This window comes from Protopterus annectens, chromosome 16.part0, assembly GCF_019279795.1.
Source record: "Protopterus annectens isolate FY-2018-M chromosome 16.part0, PAN1.0, whole genome shotgun sequence".
Taxonomy (NCBI): Eukaryota; Metazoa; Chordata; order Ceratodontiformes; family Protopteridae; genus Protopterus; species Protopterus annectens.
In genome coordinates, this window is record NC_056750.1 from 623,993,302 (window position 1) to 624,017,200 (window position 23,899).

The following is a 23,899-nucleotide window of genomic DNA, read 5'->3' on the forward strand; positions in this document are numbered from 1 at the left end:
TTTTATTGAAATCCTGTATATCTCGAAGCAGCTTATTTTTCTTAACATCAAGAAGATTCATTTCATATCTCTGCACCTTGTCTATGAGGTCATGCAAGAACACTTCAGTTTGATCAAACCCATTCATATTGGTTAGTTCATTCTGCTGCTCCACAATAGTATCACGTAACGAAAATTCTTCCAGTTGGAAGAAATCTAAGAGTAGCTGCATATATGCTTGGCTGGCCCCCAGGTTAATCTGTTGCCATTTCATTAGTAACTCCGGGTAGAGATTGCCGTAGGTCGGCATATTCAGGATCCGGAGACCTCTGGGTATTACTTCATGTTTCAGACTAGCTTCAAGATGGTGTCTCTGACATGTTAAATGTTTGTATCTATACATATTGTTTTCAATGTCTTTCTTTAAGGTTTTGATCATTCTATCATTACTGTCATCAACCGTAGGTATATGAATAGACTCATTTACATCCATCTGTAGAAGCGGATTTAAATTGTTAACAAGAAAGTTCCGCATCCTTGTATGCGGACCATTAATGTTCAAAGTACCTGTGCATTCTTGTCCTACTATCTCCATAACAGCTTCACCCTCGATGAATAAACCAAACAATAACCAGTCCCACAGTTATTAGAACACACAAACCCTCAGGAGATAGCAAATTCGAACTGATACAATGTCCATATAATTAACCAAATCCACTTCGATAAATGCAGCTTCACAAAATTCAATTTTGAGGCAGAAGAAACAATCCAGTTGAAAAAATGAAAAAGATGATTTATTATAGAAGGTGGTGAGCGCTTTCGCAGAGATCACCTCTGCTTCATCAGACAACAAAAGAAGAACTAACATCCATTATATAGCTAAAACCTTCTCAATTAGTGCATCAATAAAACAATGACACAATAAATCAATAAATTAATTAACTAATCAACTGTTTACACAATAGACAAGTCTCCTTTCTCAATTCCCATAGGCCTCCCGTATTAGGATTCTTAAAAAAGTGGGACATCCACATAATTACATTGCGGACAACGTCCACACTTCTTAGTCCCTTGTGACATAGGGTCATTATTAAATAGCATTTGTTATTGCTAAGACGTTCTAGGATAGCTTATATTATGACTATTTTATTTTGTATTTTGTATTCTTGCAATTATTTAATATTGTTGTTGTGATTTTTTAGTCAGTTAGGACGTTCTAGTAGATTTGGTACAGCAGTAGAGGAGACTTGTCTATTGTGTAAACAGTTGATTAGTTAATTAATTTATTGATTTATTGTGTCATTGTTTTATTGATGCACTAATTGAGAAGGTTTTAGCTATATAATGGATGTTAGTTCTTCTTTTGTTGTCTGATGAAGCAGAGGTGATCTCTGCGAAAGCACTCACCACCTTCTATAATAAATCATCATTTTTTCAACTGGATTGTTTCTTCTGCCTCAAAATTGAATTTTGTGAAGCTGCATTTATCGAAGTGGATTTGGTTAATTATATGGACATTGTATCAGTTCGAATTTGCTATCTCCTGAGGGTTTGTGTGTTCTAATAACTGTGGGACTGGTTATTGTTTGTTTTATATATATATATATATATATATATATATATATATATATATATATATGTATATATATATATATATAATTACAATCAAAATGTCGCACCTTCAGTGTGAAAATGTGTAATCCTGAAAGCAAGTTTTCATTTCAAATGAGCAGAAAAAAAATGTTGAAGTTACAACAGTGCATGCACAATAGCATTCACTGTTGCGCATTCAATATTTTGAATCCAGATCGCACTATAGTGGGAATCGGGAAATGTGCCCTTTCCCTCACTGTAGTGCGATCTCGTAATTTGTGTATATATAAGTAGCAGGGGGTGTGGACGGTACAGCCCCCCACATGGGGGGTGCAGGGGGGTTTGCACTCTGCAAAACACGTGTTAGATGACACTAGATGTGGAGGTAAGTTCATAAAATGCCAACAATTTGATTTTGAATTTTTGACATTTTTTTCCTTTGTTATTTTTATTGGTTGCTATTGTAATTTTCCACAATGGTTTTCGAGTACGTAAGTAAACCCTATATATATATATATATATATATATATATATAGATAGATATAGATATACACAGTGTGTATGTAGATACATTTTTTCCAAAATATTAGAAAAATGCATTCATAAACAACTTTTACATCTACTCCAAGAAAACCCAGCACCATCTACCCAACATAGCTTTCACCCAGATCATAGCAGAACTTCCCTGGTTACCTTCTTAAAATCTAACATATTTATAAACAACCTACACAGTTCCTCCCAACAAGCTATGCTTACACAATATGGAGATGATTCATTCCACTGTTATCTATTCATCTGATAGTGTTTCCTATTTACAAACCATCACTCAAAAGGACTTCAGCTCTATTGAAAACTGTGGCAACCAACTTCTCCTCAATCCAAAAAAAAAAAAAAAATATATATATATATATATATATATATATATATATATATATATATATAGATAGATATATATGTGTGTGTGTGTGTGTGTGTGTGTGTGTGTGTGTGTGGATCTACTTTGATTCACTGAAAACTCATTTCACTGAATTTCAAAACACTCACACCAAATCTCTGAAAGTTCAAATCACTGAAAACTTATTTCACTGAATCACATTTCACTGAATGTAAGTACTGTTGGGCAAATAAAACTTATATGCCCTTTTCCCCACTGTAGTGCAATTCTCGAGTTGTATATATAGCTAGGGGGATGTAACCCCCCCCACTTACTTTTGGTTTTATATTGTTAGCTTTTAGTGAAATCAGATTGATAAATATAAAAGCTTAGTAGATGGGGGGGTTATGCCCCCCACACCCCCCAATGTGAGGGGCTGTGCCCCCTACACCCTCCCTAACAATATATACTAGCTCCAGGATTGCACTACAGTAGGGAAAAGAGCATATACATTTTATTTGCCCAACAGTACTTACTTTCAGTGAAGTGTGATTCAGTGAAATGAGTTTTCAGTGATTTGAGCTTTCAGCGACTTTTTGAGGGTGTGGTGAAATTCAGTGAAATAGGATTTCAGTGAATCATAGTAGACCCATATATATCTATGTGTCTATTTATATATATCTATCTATATCTATCTATATATATAATATATATATATATATATATATATATATAAATATACATATATATATATATATATATATATATATATATATATATATATATATATATATATATATATATTTATACATACACACACACACACATATATATATATATATATATATATATATATATATATATATATATATATATATATATATGTATATATATATATATATATATATATATATATATGGGTCTACTTCATTTGATCGAAAGACCATTTGACCTAAACCCATTTGACTGAAATTTCATTTGATCGAAAACCAGTATTCAAGGAATTAAACTGGGATTTGTCCTCCTCCCCAATGATGTGTGACCCTGGAGTTGGTATATATAGTTAGGAGGGGTGTGGGGTGTACTTTTTGTTTTATTTTCTTCTTTTAAAGGAAACTAGGTGGGGGCTGCACCACCCACACACCCCCTAACTATATATACCAAATCCAGTGTCGCAAGACATTGGGAAGGGAGGCAAATCCAAGTTTTATGCCTTGAATACTAGTTTTCAATCTAATTAAATTTCAATCAAATGGGTTTAGGTCAAATGGTCTTTTGATCAAATTAAGTAGACCCATATATATATATATATATATATATATATATATATATATATATATATATATGTATATATTTGTAACCTTTGTTAAGATGTGTGAGAGACATTTACGAGTAATTGAATAATAACAAGAGAAGAAAAGGTTTTGTTAACATAAGTGAAGAACGTGCACTTAGTGAGTTACAAAATAACAATAATATTTCAATCAGACTTGCTGATAAAGGCGGTCAAATAGTTGTGATGGACAGACACTTTTATATCGGACGTATTAATCGTATACTTGATGATATCAACACCTACAAATTGATTGATAGGAATGATGTTCTGAAAATAAGTGAGAGCATTATAAATTCAATTACAGAATGTTTAGAGAATTATTTGCTGACCAGTGAGCTTTATAACAATTTTTTAGTTGAAGATCCTAGAGTATCAATTCTCAATTGTTTACCCAAAATACATAAGGATGCACTATGCTCCCATTTTAGACCAATTGTTGCAGGGAGTTGGTGGCTTACCGAGCCTATATCTATATACCTTGACAAGCAATTTAAACCCATTCTATCCCGTTGTAAATATGTGCTAATGGATACTAAGCATTTTTTGCAGGACCTACATGCTTTTGTAGAGGAAAATGGAGATAGAGATATGGGATTGTTGGTCACCATGGATGTTACATCCTTATTTACTTACATACCGAATTATGATGGCATACAGATGATTAAAGAGGTTCTATTGAATAAGAGCATGTATGATTCTAGACATATAGATTGCTTATGCCTACTGATGGAAATGGTGTTGAAGAACAATGCATTCACCTTTAATGAGAAGTATTACCTGCAGACCTCTGGCGTAGCTATGGGCACTTCCTGTACCAATAGCTATACCAACCCAGTCATGTCGAGTTGGGAGGATGATGTGATGTACAACTCTAATTATTATATATCATATGTGCCCTTCTATAGATGATTTGTAGATGACCTGTTTTTGTTGTGGAGAGGTGATTTATTACAACTATACCAATTTGTCGAAGGCTTGAATACAAGCAGCAGCTTTTTGAAATTTACATTCAAATATTCAGAGGTGAAAATAGAGTTCTTGGATATTTTGTTAGTTAAGAGCGCAAACAATAGCATTGAGCCTAAACTTTTCAGAAAGGAATGCTATAGACCTACGTATGTACATTGTAATAGTATGTATCTGGTCATGTTTTTCGTAATGTCTTGAAAGGACAGAATCTGAGGATAAGTCACTTACATAGTAATGACCAACATTTTAAAGTAGGGCTAGATCAGATATATGCTGACTTTACCTCTAGAGGGTACCATGATGCTGAGTTACAGTACGCACAACAAAACACTAGGAACTGTAGACAAACCAGAGGGAAACCATATTTTTCTCAATCTCTAACATCACAACCTGTGGATAACAAGGCTAAGGATTTAGTTCCATTTCTTAGCCTTACATTTTCACGTGATTAAAAGAACATTAGGGAGATTATACTTAGACACTGGCCTATTTTAGGAGCCAACACAGAGATTTCCAAGGTGGTGGATGATAGACCTAGATTTGGTTACAAAAATAAAAAATCTATATGGCAAAAATTGTGTTTTTCCCAACGCAATTCTGTAATGAAGACTGAGAATGTAGCACCACATACTGCCAAGTGTAATAGTTGCTCTTTTTGCAACTATATTGATGAATCAGGGAGATATATACATCCTATCTATGATAAGTCTTTTACACATTTTCCAATGGCAGACTGTATAACCTGCAAAAGCTTCTATGTTGGCAAGACTAACAGACGTTTGAGGGAGAGGATACAAGATCATTTATATTGCACATGGAGGGGTCTGAATTACAGTGCAGTAGCGAAGTATATGAACACATTTGGTGATGGACATGAGTTCATATTTTTAGTGTTAGAGGTGTTAAACCTAGACGTCAGAGTGGGTGATTTGGTTAATAAAACGTACCAAGCAGAGATGAAGTGGATCTTTAGGCTAGGGGGCCATTGTTCCCCTGGCCTAAATGAACATGTCTCAATACAACCTGCACTGAGAGCTAGACCCCTAAATAAGAGATAATCTCTTTCTGTCTAGTCTTTGGTGTCTTAGACCAAATTACCTGTTGTGTTTAGCTATACATTTTCTGCATTTGAGTGTTAACTATAATGTACAGTGAAGTTTATTGTGATGTGAGTCTATACATTATTTAGTTATCATACATTAAGCTATACACATTGTTTCCACTGATATTTGAATAATATTTCATCTCTAGAGACATGAGAGATATATACATACACACAGAGATAGTCCTTAGTCATTCAGTCACAGTTTTACATTATACATGTTTTTAATATTATTATTATTTTTAATATTATAGACATTACAGATTTTACATATATTAAGTTTTATATGTTTTGCATATGGTTGGTGTGCACACATATACACTTGTGTTTCTAACTTGTTTTTATCTTGGCTTGAAGCATATTATTTCCAGGTTGACTTTAAGAAGTGCTGGTGATTAATTATTAGTTCTAAGTACCTAGCAACCTGTTAATGCCTCTTTCATTGATTGGATGCACTATTGAATTTGTACTATAAGTAGCTAGTGCTTTACTCTGTCTTTTGATCTGAGGAAGCTATATGTGAAAGCACTCATCTGTGTTTTATTCTTTACATTAAACTACAATTTGGATCTACCTCTGCTGTGTACCACTGGTTGTATTTCTCATTTTTACTTCTTGACTTTGTTTGCTTTTACACACCAGTGGTTCTTTTTTCCCCAGCATTGTTTGTTTTTGGATATATATATATATATATATATATATATATATATATATATATATATATATATATATATATATACATATATATATATTTCCTCAGATCTCAAGCAAATCTAAAAAAACCTTCAAAATATCTTCTCTTAATAACACTGAAATACAGATTGTACCATATGCTAAATTATTTAGCGTCTGTATTATAACAATGAATGATCAAATGATCGAACATTGTTATATCGAACTCAAAAGTTTGAATTCACAACACATCGAACTACCAGAACAGCGATTTTTTTCCCAGGGAAAAGAAATCGCTGTTCCCAAAAAAAAACAAACAAAAAAACACATTCAAGCATTACATAAAATGGGGGGCTTTGCCTCCCACACCCCTCGAGGGGAGCTGTGCCCCCAACACACCCCCTACTTAAATATACAAACTCAGAAATCGCACTACATTGCCGAAAATGGCAAAGTGATGGAAGCGGCCAAGCGACTTCTTTCTCAGGGAAAGAATTTGCTTATATGCCACTTAGTCATTTTGCGTTTTCGACATTTGAAGTTCGACCAAGACACATTCGACAAAATGCGTCTTCGGTCTTCTGATAGGAACCCATTACTTAGAGTCACAATATATAATCAACTAAAATATGACCTTCATATTCAAAATAATATAAACAGGCAGCTGCAGTGGTGCAGCAGTTAGCATTGCCACCTCACAACAAGGGGTTCTCCAGTTTAATTCTCAGCTGGGTGCCTCCCGTGCGGAGTCTGCATGTCTTCCCTGTGGTCATGTGGGTTTTCTCCGGGTGCTCCGGTTTCCTCCCACATTCCAAAGACATGCTGCAGGTGGATTGAACAATCTAAATTGGCCCTAGGTGTGAGTGTGTGCATGTGTGTTTGCCTTCTGTGGAAGGTTGGGCATCGGGCTGGCTACTCGACACTGTAAAACTCCAATTGCCAAACATTCTGCAGACCGTTGTTCTACTGTGGCAATCCCTAACAGGAAAAGCCAAAAAAAAAAAAAAAAAAAAAAAAGAAGATTCAAAATAATATATAAAAAAATACACATCAAAAACTCAGTATGCTCTACAGATCACAAAAAGATTCTCTACCAACTCCTTTCAAGTTACTCTTGCTAATGCATCCCTCCTTCCTTCTCTACTTTATTCTCACCAATATTCAGATCACACTAAGAGCAAAACTAGAGCTGGGGTGTTTTTATACTATTCTGAATATGAAGGTTAAATTTCAAACAGTTCTGAAATGTTTAGAAAACTAGTTACAGCAGCAGTGTTGGATTACTATGATATGAAAATGTCAGTTTGTATAGCATTTAGATGCCAGTTAGAATAGTATACCATTTGCAATAATAGAAGAGTCAAGAAAAGTTGACTCTGGGTCAGAAGCATTGACACGTACAAGTAACAAACAGAAAATGCATTTAGCATTGTTTATGGAAGTGAGAACTTCAATGAATATTTCTGTAGCAAGGACATTCAGGTGGAAACAGACCATAAACCCTTACATAGCATATTCAGAAAATCATTATTCAATGCACCTCCAAGATTACATAGGATGTTACTTAAATAACATGTAAATATGGACTGAAAGTGGAATACAGATCAGGCAATAAAGTACTTCTATCAGACATGTTGAGCTGATGGAATTTACCAGAAAAGTAAGAAGAACTGTTAGATGAACCAGAGCTAGTTTGCTAGTACTTTAGTTAACAATGACAGAAGAAAAGAAAAAAGAAGATGAAGTCCAAAGGTGTACTGATGCAGACTTAGAAATGCAATTACTGAAAAATAATTATAATGAGAGGTTGGCTTGAGTAAAAACTGTTGGTAAGAAGAGAGATTTAGTCTTATTTTTATTCCGAAGAAGAAATACATTCTTAATGTTCAAACCTGGCAAGCTAATAATTCCTGGTTAACTGAGAAGGCAAACTCTTGTGAGGATACATCGGTTGCATCTGAACAATGTAAGGTGAAAAGAAAGAGCAAGAGTTCTAACAGCCCATGCTTACCACACCATAGTTCACCTCAAACCCACCACAAAATGTCATATTACACTACCATTATTTCCCAAACCTCTTCAACTACAGATACATCAAGTCAAAGTCCTTACCCACAAAATTACACTAAAACCTAAACTGAAATGTAAGTGGCTCTTCACTTTTATATACAGTAATTCCACCCAGAAACTCAGCTGTGGTATTCACCCCAACCCAGGCCCCAGTAAACAATGACACAACAATCCAACTAAGACAAAAGCTTCCAGGTCTACTTAACCATCTACCACTGATTCCAAACTCCTGACCCTAAACAGAAATGTTAAAAGTATATGTAACAAAATCCAAGACATTCATGCATATCTAGTTATGTACTTCCCTAATATACTAGTTACCATTGAAACCTGGTAAGGAAAGATATATTAGACAATGAATCAGCCCCCTGGATTTAATAAACTCAGGCTTGACAGGAGAAACAAAGATGGTGGTGTTGTCATTATCTATAAAAACTGTTTATAACCCACTCCCTTACAGATCACAACATTTAACAATCTAAAACCCCTTCTATCTTAAAACATCAAAAACAGAAAGTCTGGGTGTATCTCAGCTATCAGCTACTTGTATTCCACAAGATACCCTCTACTGGACAGCTCACCATACTCAACAAGAAGCTACCATAGTATGTAACCTCAACATATACTCAAAGCTGATTGACAATGACACTTTCCCTGTACTACTTAATGTATTTGGCTTTAAACAGCCACACTAGCATCAATAGAAAGTCTGACAAACACTCAGCTTTAGACTAGATCCTTACCAACAAACCAAACACATTTCAAATATTTGGATGTCTGACAGACATAATAAGTGACCATCTTCCCACCCATGCAATCAGAAACTAGTGTACCTAATCCAAAAACTTAATTTATAACCAAATACATAACATAAGAATATTTAACAAAGACATTTTTGTCAATTCTCTGACATAATATAACTGGAACATATTTAAATCCAATCAACTTGATGCTGCTGTCTCACGCTTTAATGAAACTTTTATAAGTATTCTGAACAGCAAAGCCCTGCATGAATAAAACGTGCTAAATCAAACCCTACACCATGGCTAACTATGGAAACTAAAAACATCATAGTTCAAAGAGGCAAATTCTGAAAAAACTGGCATAAAAACAGAACACAAAATGCATTTCATACAGTTAGGCATTTCAGAAATCTCTCTAGGAACCACAAACCTAATATGCCAGCCTTCAATATAAGAATTAAAAAAATTCATGATAAGCAAACTGCATCCTGGCCAAACCATCAGACCATCTCCTTCCACTTCTAACATCGCTGACTCCATACCATCTCAATTCAACACCCACTTTACTCAGTCTCTTTCCACTTCTAACACGACTGACAGCATACCATCTCAGTTCAACAACCAATTTATACAGACAGTGCTACCTCTGATTTATAATAAGTTTACCTCTCTCTATATTCACTCTGTTATAACAAGGTTCTATGTCAGTAAGTACCCTAGTATCCTTACCTCCATTGCTCTTGATTAAACAGCCAAACAATGTCTCTGTCCTCCCTCTATGTTTAACTACTATCTATCCACTAATGTTTCATACTCCTTATCTCAATTTTATGTATTCCTAACATCTAGATTGTAACCCTCCTTATCCATGTCTCGTATGTCATATCCAATGCCTGTTTGTCACATATATTGCACATGAACTGTCTGCATACTAAATATATTATACTTTGTATGTAATATCACGTACAATGTCACCACAGAAGAAATACCTGTTTTGTCTTTGCATAGTGTCACTACATAGCATTTACCTGTATGTAGCTAGATGCCTTAAGAAAGTATCTTTGTGAAAAAGAATGTTTAGGCATGAGTACCTTAAATGCATCTGCTGGAGCTTTTCTCCTCAAACCTCCTTTGAAAATGGGATTTATCTAGTCAGGCTTTCCTGGGCAACAAAGACAAATAAATAAGAGTTAAATGGATTGACTAGGAATGTAGACAAAAATTAAACTTAGCAGTGTAGAGTTGTGGTGCCATTCATAATAAAATACTATCTCAACAAGTAGCACACTTTGCTTTGGTACTGGTAGATCAAAAGGCTATGAGTTCTATTCTCTCACAAGGTACTTGGATGAATTATTTATTACTGAGGCTCAGTATAACATTAAATAGATGATACACTCCTGAGTGTGCCAAATATCAAATGAGACATTAAACCCAGGTCCTATCTGCCTGATTTGGTTGCTGCTCAGGTGAGTGTAAAAGATCCCTTGGCACTTATAAAAAAGGAGTAGTGGTTACTTTATTAGTATTTTCATTCATTTCATATCATAAAAAAATAATTCAATTATTTACACTCTCATTTTTTCATTCCTATTTAAAATTATTTACAAGTTAGCAAAACAAAAGAAATTATATAAACAATTATGTTTCTTTCATTCCTTCTCCTTTTATATTTATCCTCTATCCCTATACTTTTTTTATAGAAGAGATGCCTCGTTTTAGCTAATACACCATCTTCTTCCTTTTTTCTTGTTGTATAACAAATCTTCACAGCTTCTTTTCTACATCACCAATACTGCCACAAACAAGACTTCAGCCCATTTATCAGTATCACATTTTTTAACTTTATCATACCTCCATACAATATCAAATTCATATTAAAAATGCAAATCCTTCCCATTTAAAATCATTTTAAACTTTTCCCAAAATGTTTTATTCTTTTTATAGTCCAAAAACAATGTTTTATTGTTTTTTTTCATTGCAATCAACACATGCTCTCCTCCATTACCTTATATTTTAAATTCCCTTTCACTGGTAAGTTAAATAATAACATTCTGCACAAAAATCTTACTTCATAAAACTTTCAAACCTTTTTTCTGACTTTTATTGCCGTTTTCATCTTCTTTTAATTCCTTCCATGAGTGCACCATTTTCCCAAAATCGTGTTATACCATTATTTTCTGTTCCCATGAACACCACTTCATTTTAATTTCCATAATTTAGTTTTATTCTTGTATTCTTTTTCTTCCATCTGGTCCCCTTTTCTTTTCTTTCTCTTTTTACCCCATACATTTTATATTTTTCATGTAGCATCTTACCTATTACTTCTTTTTCTCTAATATTTTTCATTACCCAAAATAAATATATAGATGCTAAATGAACCACTTGCATTTTTGCATTCAAACCACCTTTTTCTTATTATTATTATACATTATCTCTCTTCTCACTGGGTTCATCCTTCAGTCTCAAATGATAGTAAAAAATATTTAATAACTTTTTTCCATTTAAGAGGGAAATGTATACATTTACCAAAATATATTAGTTTTCCTTAAAACAAATGTATTAAACACAAGTGCCTTTTTTCTGAAATGATAAAAACTTTTCAGGAAGCAAACATTTTTTATTTGTTCCAGTATCTCTGTTTCCGTTGATTTATTACACTTTCATACTCATCAAATTTCACTCCCAAAATATTTTTTTCTTTCCTTATTATTTTATTTCCTCATCTCTTACACTTCATTTTATTTAATTGCAAACCATCTGTTAACAGCCTTTCAACTTTTATTGCAGCCACACATATCCATACCTTGTTTTTTTTATTATTAGAACCATATCATCTGCAAACATCATACATATTGGTAATATAACTTTTTCTTCCATCTCCCATCTTGCCTGTCTCAATTTATATATATGTATCTGTAGTACTATATTCTACAAATAACACATGGTCTTTGGGCATCCTGTTTTACCCATCTCTTAATACTTATTTTCTTCCATCTATCCATTTGTCATAACCTGTAACTATGACTCTTCATAACATTTCTTTATTATATTAATATTTTTTCTCCTATACATGCCTCTAAAATCTACCCCATCATGTCATGAGTTTACCAAAAGCTTTAGCAATGTCACAGGCTACTAATCTTACTTCTTTGTTTTCTTTCAATACTACCTCTCTTACTTCTTCACTATAATTAACATTTCTTTCACCTATCTTCCTTTTACATTCTCCTATTACCTCGTCCAATACTTTCCCCATATTTTTAGTAGTATTTTTATAAATATTTTATAGACAATATTCTCTAGTGCTATAGGCCTACAGTTTTTTTTTTATTTCATCATTTTTCCATATAGATATAATTCATTTTCTTATAATACTCATAACTTAGAACATCTAATCCTGGTGTTGATTCTGTTATAGCTTATTATATCATCTGATCTACTTCTGCTGTTATATTCTTTTCTAAAAATGTCTTTACTCTTTAAGACATTTTTTCATCTTCCATTCTTCTTGCCCATCTATTTCCTTTTCTCATACATTAATTCACAAATTTCTCTACCACCTCCATGATATCTTCTTGATTGTATTTTTAGGTCCTCTTTACCATCTATGATATCATTTATCCTTCAGTCTCTTATTTTTACTTATTTTCCTAAATAAGAAGCACCCTCTTTCTTCTTTTCAGAAGACATTTTTGTCTACATAAAATCATTTGACATTTTCTCTATTATTTTCATACAGCTTCTATTTCCCTTATTTTGTCACTTACTTATTGTATCTCTTTCTCATAGTTTGCATAATTTCTTAATATTCCATCTTATTTCTTCTTTAATCTTCTCTCTCCTTTAAATATATTTAATACTTCTGCTTATACATTATCCATCAATATGTCCAATTTTTATAAAATGGTTTCATTGTCATATGATCTTTTCATAGTTTTTCTCTCATCTTTTTTCCTCATTTTATCCACCCCCCTTCTAAATTTTTTTCCTGTCTTCCTTATCCTAACCCATAATGCTGTCTGATCTGAAAACTCTGTCATCTGTACTTCATCCTGTTATGTCTTTCATATCATTAGAGCAAACCATACAATCAATTTCAGTCTTAAAATCTCCCCATTTTATGTCCATTCTTTATTCTTTCTTACTTTTAAATCTCCACATTTTATTAATTCTCTTAACATCTTAATATCCCATGTCTTTCCTTTTTCTTTCTCTAGGTTACAGTTGAAATCTCCTACTATCACTATTGACATATCCACTAACAATAAATGTTTAGTATCTTACATAGCATATTCAGAAAATCATTATTCAATGCACCTCCAAGATTACATAGGATGTTACTTAAATAACATGTAAATACAGACAGAAAGTGGAATACAGATCAGGCAATAAAGTACTTCTATCAGACATGTTGAGATAATGGAATTTACCAGAAAAGTATGAAGAACTGTTAGATGAACTAGAACTAGTTTGCTAGTACTTTAGTTAACAATGACAGAAGAAAAAAGTATGTAACACATGCTATCTCACACCAGGTTTACAAAATATATTTTAACTAGAAAAATGTGTAATATATGGAATACATAGCTTTAAGTATGCTGATGCTTAGTATAGGTAGTTGCATGTCATGCAATACATTTGTAGAAGCAGTCTGAGTAAATACCTCACAGAGGCTGGTAACTCATACACAGTGTCTGTGTAGGTAATAGAGCATTTGTCAGATACTGAGATATCATACTTTGTGTACTTCGATAACTTTGTATCAGTAAGTCTAACCAAGGCTTTTGTAGTGCATAAATGTACTGCAGTTATACAGGATGACTACATGATCATAAGAAGAAATTAAATATGAATAGTCCCCTAATGAAAAATGACAAAGTGACCCTTACCTGCAACAGCACAGAAAGACTGTCCTGCAATTTTCTCATTTCAACAAACACAGACCTCCCTAAACTGCAGCCTATCATAAGAATAAAGCAACAAGATGGTTTCCATTAGCTTCTTTTTTGCTGTTGTAAAACAACTACATGAGTTAAGCAAATACTGTGGACTAATTGCAGACTTGTTATGCAATGGACAGAAGTGCTGTGAAATGGTGAGTGAACTGTTTCTGGTTTCTATGGAATGTGGCCATCGCAAATGCATTTATATTATATTGTGACAGGAATGAACTACCTACTTCACTTCAGACATGGCAGTTTTCATTAACACATACAACCGAATTACCAGACAGAGCTGGAGCTGTTTACACTCATGTTGGCTCAACAACTGACAAGTTCTTTATTGTACCAGAAATATTATGCTCCAGTGAGTGGAACAACCATGTCAGGAGGGACCACATTTCTGAATAAAAATGCAGAAAGCATTGTGCCTTCTGTCTACTAAAACACAACAGCACTGAGCCATCACTAAACTGTGTGATATGTGGTGCTAACCTAAGCTGTGAATACTCTGCAGCATACTACAACTATCAAGAGTCCTGGGCATCATCATGATGATTGCATCACAATAAGGTATTTACCCATCTAGCAGTGATATGGTCATGCATGCTACAGAAACTTGAATGACATGGCTGTATTATGACCAGTTCACCACTGAAAAAGGAATGAAATATATGATGGAATCTATACAAGCTTAAATTTCATGAAGAAAATGGAAGTTGAAGTCTCTTGTAACCTGTATAAGAACTATACGCAGATCAATTGTACAGTGGTAAAATTATATACTAGCAGAAAATGACAGGGATTAGAATGTACAAGGATAAACTATACTGGCCAGGATCATACCGTACAATGGGAGTCGAGTGATGGTACTTATTTGGAGGAATCTGTCGCTGATAGCTGCACTGTAGTCATGCAGCACTGCCAGTGGGATAATGATCAGTAAACAGCTTATTTATAATAGTAACATAATGAGCAATTAGTGTACTGACACATCACAGTAAGATGTAATGGCTAGAAGTACTATGGACAATGTGCTAAATAATACTGGAATCATAGGATCCATCCATAACCCTTTTTCTCATTTTGCACATGGGTTCGGTGTGTCATTCAACAGTGACAATCATCTAGAGCCATGGTTTACACTACCAGGGCCTAGCCCTGCTGCATTAGTTCTTCCACACCATACACAAACTTTTGGCTAATTTAGAGTGTCCAATCTACCTACTGCATGTCTTTTGAATAAAAGGAGGAAACCAGAGCACCCAGAGGAAACCTATGCAAATAAAGGGTGGACATGAAGACTCCTCAGAGAAGGCACACCAGTCAAGAATTGAACCAGGGAACTTCTTGCTGTGAGGTGACAACACTATCTGCTGCACCACTGTGCTGTCAGATATACAAGCCAATATTTAATTTATTTTATTAATATAATGTCATCTCAACTCTGACATGTTTTGTCTGTTACTCTCTGTCTCTCTCTATTTCTGTGTCTATTTATGTATGTGTCTTTCTGTCTCTCTCTCTCTTTGTCCTGTGTTTGCCATACTTTCTGTCCAAGTGGTGGGAGTCTGTGAATGTGTGGAGAAGGTATATGGGGGTTGGTACACCTGTGGTGTTTGTGAGGGGTGCAAAGTCGTGAACAGAAAACTGTATAATCTATCTTTAGGACATGTACCTGCTCTCCTGATAGTGTCCAGCAGATGTCTGTACATTGGGTTTGCTGCCATGGGCAGTGGAGTCAAAGCCAGACATGACACACTGCTTTTGGTCACCATTAGCTATTCTAACATTGCTCTATGGCTCGCTGGTACATTCTGTGTGTATGAGTCTGTCTATAGTGCTAACAGTATAATGGAAAATGGTAGATAATATATATGCTTACTGCCCAGTTGGTGACTGGCAGGTGTCACAGCACTGGGTTTGCTGCCACTGGTACTTTGACCATTGCGAGGCATAAGTCTTTATTTATTGGCATTTGTTTACAGGAAAGTCCACTGGGTGAAGAATAACTCATTTTTAGTGGAGGCCCAGGGAGAAAAGCTCCAAAGTCAGTTAATATGAATGTGCATAATATTCAGAACAGATTAGTAAAACAAAATGCATTATACAACAAAACATAATATTTAGAGTAGATTAGTAAAACAAAATGCATTATACAACAAAACACAACAAAATGCATTATAAAACACCAGTACAACAGGGAAATATAAATTGACACAGGTAATTAGTTTAAGCCAGCACAATTACAATACAATTGAAGGCACAGTTAAAGTCTAAGCCAGTACATAACAAATGAAAGAGAAAAATGCATGTAGCCAATACAGTACTATAAGTCACATGTGTTAAGTATATATATATATATATATATATATATATATCTAGAGAGAGAGAGAGAGAGAGAGAGAGAGAGAGAGAGAGCAAGCAGAGAAGTTGGGTACAGTAAGATAAGCTGGCAGAAGAAGAATAGGGTGAGCAGAGAAAATACAGAGTATAGAAAAGATGGGCAGTTCAATAGATGAGGAGGGTGAGAGAACTGCTATATTACTGTAGCAGTATTAGGGTAATAGGGCATGTAAGGAAGTGTAGTAGGGGGGTTGGGGTACAGCTTCTTAGCTGTATTGATTAAGTAGAAAGAGAGGGGAAATTAGTGATAATTAGTCAGTAGGAGAAGAAGTGTGCACAAGTATGTAGTGAGGTATGTGTGAGGAGGAAAGTAAAAGTGAATAGAAGAATCTAAAAATACAGTAATAGCTGCCAGAGGTATTGAGCAGTTACAAGTCCATCTGGAGAGGAAATATGCATGCAGGACAGTTTTAAAGGTAGTGGAGCAATGATGTGAGTGAATGCACATAGGTAGGCTATTCCATGCAATGACCTAGGAGTATAATAGCTGACCGGCAGGCAGGGCCAGCATTTGGTGAAGTGGTACCCTAGGCAAAAGAGCACCAGAACACCCCCCCACATCACCTGATGACCCCATCGTGGTCTTCCTATACCACCCATATTACATTTTTCTTACTTTTTCTCACAGTTTGTCTTACTCTTCAGTTTTGGCCTGTATTCATTTAAAATATTTTTAAAGATACTATTTCTTTACCACAAAAAAATTAAACAAATAAGTACTGGAAAAGCGCCCCTGCTAGAGCAGCACCATAGGCTGCCTAGTTGGCCTATGCCTAAGGCCATCTATGCTGGCAGGTAGTGTAGGTTTGTAGATTTGTAGAAGGTATTCATTTTCAGATCTTAGGGGTCTGTTAGGTTTATAATGAATGAATAAGGATTTTAGGGCAGGGCAGTCTTGGTGTTCATTAATTAGTTTATGTGTGGTAGTTAGTTGATAAAAGGTTAAGTGGTGGGGGAATTCAAGCCAATGTAGTTTATTTAGTGGAATACAGTGGTGGGTAGAGTGGCAACTATTTGTTGCGAATCTAGCAGTCTTGTTAGAGCAAGTTTTTAGTTTAGATTTCAGGGACGATTGGAGGTTGGTTAATAGCGGTGCACCACAAACTAGGGAAGGAAGTAGGTAAGATGAGGCAAGTACTTGCCTTGTGGGGAGGGAGAGGAACTTTGCTATGTCTATAGAGTAGACCGAGTTTTCTGTGGGTCTTGCTGATGTTGCTATGAACATGGAGATCACATTTAAGGTTTTCATTGATTATTATCCCTAACAATTTGGTGTGAGTCACTACTTCAATGTTACTGGCATTAAGAGAGAATATTTCAAGATATTTTGTGTTAAGGGGAGTGTTTTTCTTGGGAGCAAAAATTATGACTTTGGTTTTATTAGGGTTTAAGGAGAGGTGATTTTTGTAGAGCCAGGTCTCTAAAGTGGTAAATGCAGTTGGAGATATTTGCTGTAGTAGGGTTGGGTTAAGCAGTGCAGACTATGGTGGAGTCATCGGCATACTGCAAATTTTGTAACTGATTTTTTTTGTATTAATAAACTGTTTTACTCAGGGATTTTTGGCTTCCTGGAACACATTTGCATTATTTAGTTTTACATGCATAATCTCAAGATGTGTTTGAACTGCAATAGTTGGAGATGGAAATGAGATGCCTAGAGTTTAAGGCAGCAGGGAGAATGAAACTGCATGAGCCACACTGGAGGAAAGGATAAATCACAGGACGTGGCCATGGTGCAAGAGAGGAAGGAATGAGAAGAAAGAAAAATCACTATCAGTATGAGAAAGAGATGCATGTGAGTAGCAGAGGTGAAACCCAGCCCTGGATGCCAAAGTCACTACTAAATTGTTTCATCAATATAAAGGGTTGAATGACTTTAATATTTTTCTAATGCGTGGAGGGCACTGATTACACTCCCATAATCAGGGAAAAATAAACCTGTAAAGCACTTCTCTAGAGCAAGACCCAATCCCAACAACACTTAAAGGATGCATAACAATTGTTAGACACCCCCTAAGTAATATTATGACTTGGTCTTGTGATAGGAACTTATCTTGCCTCTCAACTGTCCCTTGGAATTTTGTTTCCTATTTTTGTATTGTTGCCAAGGATTATAGTCAGTCAAAAGTACCATAAATACAGATTCATTAATGTTATTCTTCAGAAAATGCATATCAATGCAAAATCTGTTGTTCCATTATTTTTTTAATGAATTAGAGCAATATTGAATAACTTTCTTCCTTTGAGCTTTGCTCTCAAGGTGAATTTCTTTACATCCATGTCCCAAATACATTATCTGTTTGTGATTGGAGACCCAATCATAATCCTCTATATACGGGCAATTGAACAGGTGTGTAATCAGCACCAAATAGACCAGAGCAATGGCTACATTTACTTCCTCTTTTGCTCAATGGTTATGCAATTCATGCGGTTAGCAAAACTGTCTGCCCAAATGTTCATAGGTTGGTACTATGTTATCAGGACTACGGCCTATACAAGCCTAGGCATAACAATTCCCTGGCTATTTCTTCCCAGAATATTTACTTCCCTGGTCCCCAGGGTGACTGACATGATCCCCAGGGTGAATTTCCTATCTCCCATCCAATCATCAAGGTTCCTTTTGAAGAGGGCCAAAGAGGTGCTCAGCTTGACATGTATAGGCAGTCTATTCCAGAGTATGGGGAGTCTCTGGGTCAGGAACCTATCCCTCCAGCATGTTTTGTTCATTGTGATGACCAGGTTTAGATCCCTGGAGAGTGTGGCTCGGAGGGATTGGGATTTCTTTAAGTGTAGCATGTCCAACAGCTCTGGGTTTGACATGGCCTTGAATGTTAAGCAGAGATCGCCTCTGAGTAGGCGATATGCGACAGAGTATAACTGGAGTTTTTTTAGACGGTCAGCATAGGGCATCTGCTTTAGACTTGTGATTCTTTTAGTGAGGTATTTCTGTGGCCTTTCCAGTCATTGCAGATGTCATGTGAGGTACAGACCAAAGAGGGTGTTATACTCTATAATGGGTCTAATGAGGGATGAGTACAGTGGGACAATGACCTCCTTTTTTCTTGATGAAAAGCTCTTAGTGATCAGGTTGAGGAGACAAGATCGGACCTTTACAAAACCAAACTGGGTGGGGTCCAGTGTTTGAAGATTGCCAATGTCTTTGTTTATAGGTTCCATGATAATGTGTTCCATGGCTTTGCAGATCAGGCTCATCAGACTGATGGGACAGTAGTTCCCAGGATCCAAGGTGGATCCCTCTTGTGGAGTGGGATAACTGTAGCTGTGCACCACTCATTGGGCACAAAGCCTGAGGTGAAGCTATGATTAAACATGACACTTAGGTGAGGTGTCAGTTCATTTTGTAGTTCATGTAGTACTCAGCCAGGATGTCATCTGGTCTCATGGATGCTGTATTCTTAGATTTGGAGAGTGCATTTTTTATCTGTGTGGCCGTGATTACCGGAATTTGGCAATATTTTGGTATTGAGATAGGCCCTTTAGGGGGTGAGAGGAGGGGTGAAGTTGCCACTGAATCGGTCTGCCAGGATATTGGCAATATCCTTGGGATCAGTATATTTAATGCCATTCTGTTGTAGCTCAAAGCAGATCTGAGCATTACCATTTAGATTCTTGACATAACTATAGAATGCCTTGTGGTTGTCCTTGGAATTTTGGCAATTTTATTTTCGTAACTAGTTTTGGAGGATTTTATGAGGGATCTTAGCTTCTTACTGAGGCTGGTAAGGGAGTATTTTGCATCCTGGGATTTTCCTCTTTTCTGCAACAGTTTCTTCCTTCTGTTGTATAAATTGTTTATGGCTGGGGACCACCAGATTGGCTTCCTTTTTTTGGAGGAGAGCGGCTTGGTTCTATTTGGAATGACACGATTCATGCACGAGTGGATGTGCTCGTACAATGCCTTAGTGTAGGATTCAGCAGTTGAACTTTCAGTTCCTGTCTGCATGGGTGTCATGAAGTTTGTCACTTCTGACTTGAGTAGCATGAAGTTAGCTTTGGAGAAGTTTTTTATGGAGGTTTCCCTACTGGGGGGGGGGATGTGGATGTCAAGGGTGATTAGTTTATAGTCAGACCTGACCAACGAGGGGGTGACCATTGGTGTGGAGCATCATTCTCCCATGATGGTAATGACCAGTTCTAAAATATTTGAGCCCCTGGTGGGACCATGGATTAGATGATCCAGGGTGTTGGAATTTATGAATTCCAAGAACTGCTGGGCAAAGGTGTTGGTACCTGAGTAGTTTTCCCAATTAATGGCAGGGTAGTTGAAATGACCCAGTATTAGGGTGTTTGGTTGTATCTTAATGTTTTCCAGTATGTTTAGAAAGGTGTAGTAAGAATCTTGGGGCATGGTGGGGGATCTGTAGCAAGCTACAGTTTGGATTGCAGTCTTACCTAGTGCTAGTTGCACCTGTAGAATTTCAGATGCATTGTGTCAGATTTGCATCTTAAGCTTATAGAATTATTTTAAAAGAACATAGCAGAAAAAAAACAGAGTATAGTGTCAGTGATTTAATACTGAACTAAGAAATTATCTTAATGGGAGGGTGAATGGATCTCAAATTACTGCTTTTGAAATGTTTGGAGATCTTAAAATGGACAAAGCACTCAGTATTGTGCCTGAATACATGAGAACCTTGTTGACAGACCAGGAGTGTAACACTGCTGAGGAAATGGTCCATACTGGTGGCCTATGTTTAGTCAACTGCACAAGAGAGGTTTACCTAGCACTACACAGATATGTAAGTGAGCCAGTGGGAAGACATTCTAAACCATTACAGCAGGTTCCACAAGCAAATTGGAAAGTCACTGGTTCCAGTATATGCTAATATCTTAGGGTTAAATGATGCCAGTATAACTGTCTGTGGCATATATAATTCAAATGTTTACAAAAGAGTCTGGACTATATCTCTCCCTATGCCAACATGGTTTTAGTCCAATTAAAACACCACCATGGTATTATACACTTTCATGGAAAATATCTACATTATGAATGAGGAGGGTCATTTTGGGTGCCCTCTTCGTTAATCTTAAAAGTATGTGAGGTACTACAACACAGCCTTCTCTGTTCAGTTTTCTGTAAAATTCAGTACAGTGTCACAAAATGGTTTATGGAATAGCTGTCTACAATGACCATTCTTGTCTAGTCTTGTGCCACATCAATTTGTTCACAATGTGGATGCCACAGGGATCCACACTCTGCCACATCGATTTTCCCTTTTTATCAATAAACTGGATTATAAGCTTCCCTCCCTTAACTGTACTCTATGAACTCTACTCATAAATAATGTGTACAAAAGCACTACAACTGTATGGACTTGCCATTTAGTATAAAGAAAAAAAGGTAATAATCTCTGACAAGAATACAAAACCACAGTGGTGAGCCATGTTTATGAACAGTAGGGCTCACATGGTTGATACTCTTCTTCTTCAGTCCATTTCTGCTAAGAATATGTTTCTGGGATTACTCCCAAATGACCAAACCCTAATCTGGAACTGGCTCAGTGTTAGAAAAAAAAAAGACTAGAAATGAGTTGTGTTCATGTTTCAGACTGTAAACAAGTTGTAGCAATATATTTAATTTCAAATAACTGACCATCAAAGTGCCATTAATAATCACATATCTTATCAGAGAGGCCAAGAGTTATTTAGTTGGCAAAATCTTCAATCAGTTCAAATAATACAGGCATTCCAACTTGCTTACCTAGGAAGAAGACTCACCATTTTCCAATGATGTGTCTTGAATATACCCTTCCTTTAGCAGTCATTAATTCTTCACGCAATAATTTCTTATTACGGAACATGGAAAACATCATCAGTTTTTTTTCTGTGTTGTAACATTGACTATTAAAGTTAAATGGATGGTTGTAATGGGAGAGGATTCATTTTAACTTAACGCACTTATTCAAGTCCTAAATTTCAACTAATGCCATTCTCCTCCATTCTCTAAGAAGCTCAGCATGACAACTGAGTCCTACACCTTTCAGTCAAACAGCTTTAGGGTTATATAGTTGTGCCAACCTAACTTTAGTCTCACTTTTGAGAAATGACATTTTCAAAGTTGGTGCTAGCCTTCCAAAAGAATTAAGAATTATTAAAGATAATCTTCAGAAAAACTATTAGAGCACCTTAAAAAGCTGATAAATGCAACTATTATGCTGATAATTGTTAATTCTATAAATTTAAACCTACTTATTCTAAGGATAGCATGACTTCGGGTCAGTTTCAAGCTACTGAGACAGTTCTAGCCCTTACTGGTTTCAAGTACATTTGCGTGTTATTCTTTACTTAGTACAGCAGTATTCTCTTAAGGTCAAATGGAAATCCAGCATGGTTCTATCTTGTGTACCCAGTCTTTCACTGTATTGACAGATTCTTGTAAATTATGTTTTATATCTTACATGTGTTCAAACTGTCTCAGTATCAATGATACTTGAAATGCATGCAGATCAGTGTATGTAACTCACTGTATCATTTTGGTCAGTTGTATTATGTGCTAAGTATTTATGCAATTGCCTTGAGCCCAGGTCATGGTTAAAATGGGTTTTCAGAACCAACCCACCTAGTCAGTTAACATACATACATACACACATACATACATACATAAATGAGCATTTAAAAACAGTTGAGAAATTGCAACACACTTTTATGTTCCAGTTAATGCCATTCTACACTACAGGTTTTCAGTAACATATATGCCAGTAGCACTCATACCTGATGAAGCTTAAAATCTGCTCTCTGCTGCACTCAGACCATGTGAGGTCCACACTATTGTGGCCCCCTTCAGATGCCATGATATGATCTGTCTCTGTGCACCTGTTGTTCTCTCCATCATGACTGATCCCAAAGCTTGAAAAAATAAAAATTTGCATTTTAGAAATCTTGCAGTGCTGTAGTTTTCTTAACAGATAATCCTTGTTAACTTTGAAATGACAAGTGGTGGCTCTGTAATTAGAGATTGCACACGTACTAGCTAGAGGTACCACTACTCACCTATCATAAAGCATACTCACAGGCAGCTGCACCATGCTAATGTACTAGTGGAACAGACTGAGGAGGACAGAGAACCAATGTCAGACCCAGAGCTGCTGAACCCTGACACACTGATACATCATATGAAAAAGTTAGCAATAAAACCTGCTCGCATGTTCCGCTAGTACAGTATAGCTGCAGTACCACACACATTGCAGTTCT

The 23,899-nt window shown here is 35.8% G+C and overlaps 1 protein-coding gene across 1 annotated transcript in view; it reads right to left on the bottom strand.

Moving 5' to 3' along the window:
• ADAMTS13 (ADAM metallopeptidase with thrombospondin type 1 motif 13) overlaps positions 1-23,899 on the bottom strand; it is a 1,149,238-nt gene that overhangs the window by 908,109 nt on the left and 217,230 nt on the right. Inside the window, exon 9 of the mRNA XM_044058222.1 lies at positions 23,420-23,554. Within this exon, the coding sequence (XP_043914157.1) occupies positions 23,420-23,554 (135 nt within the window). The remainder of the gene's footprint in view (positions 1-23,419; positions 23,555-23,899) is intronic.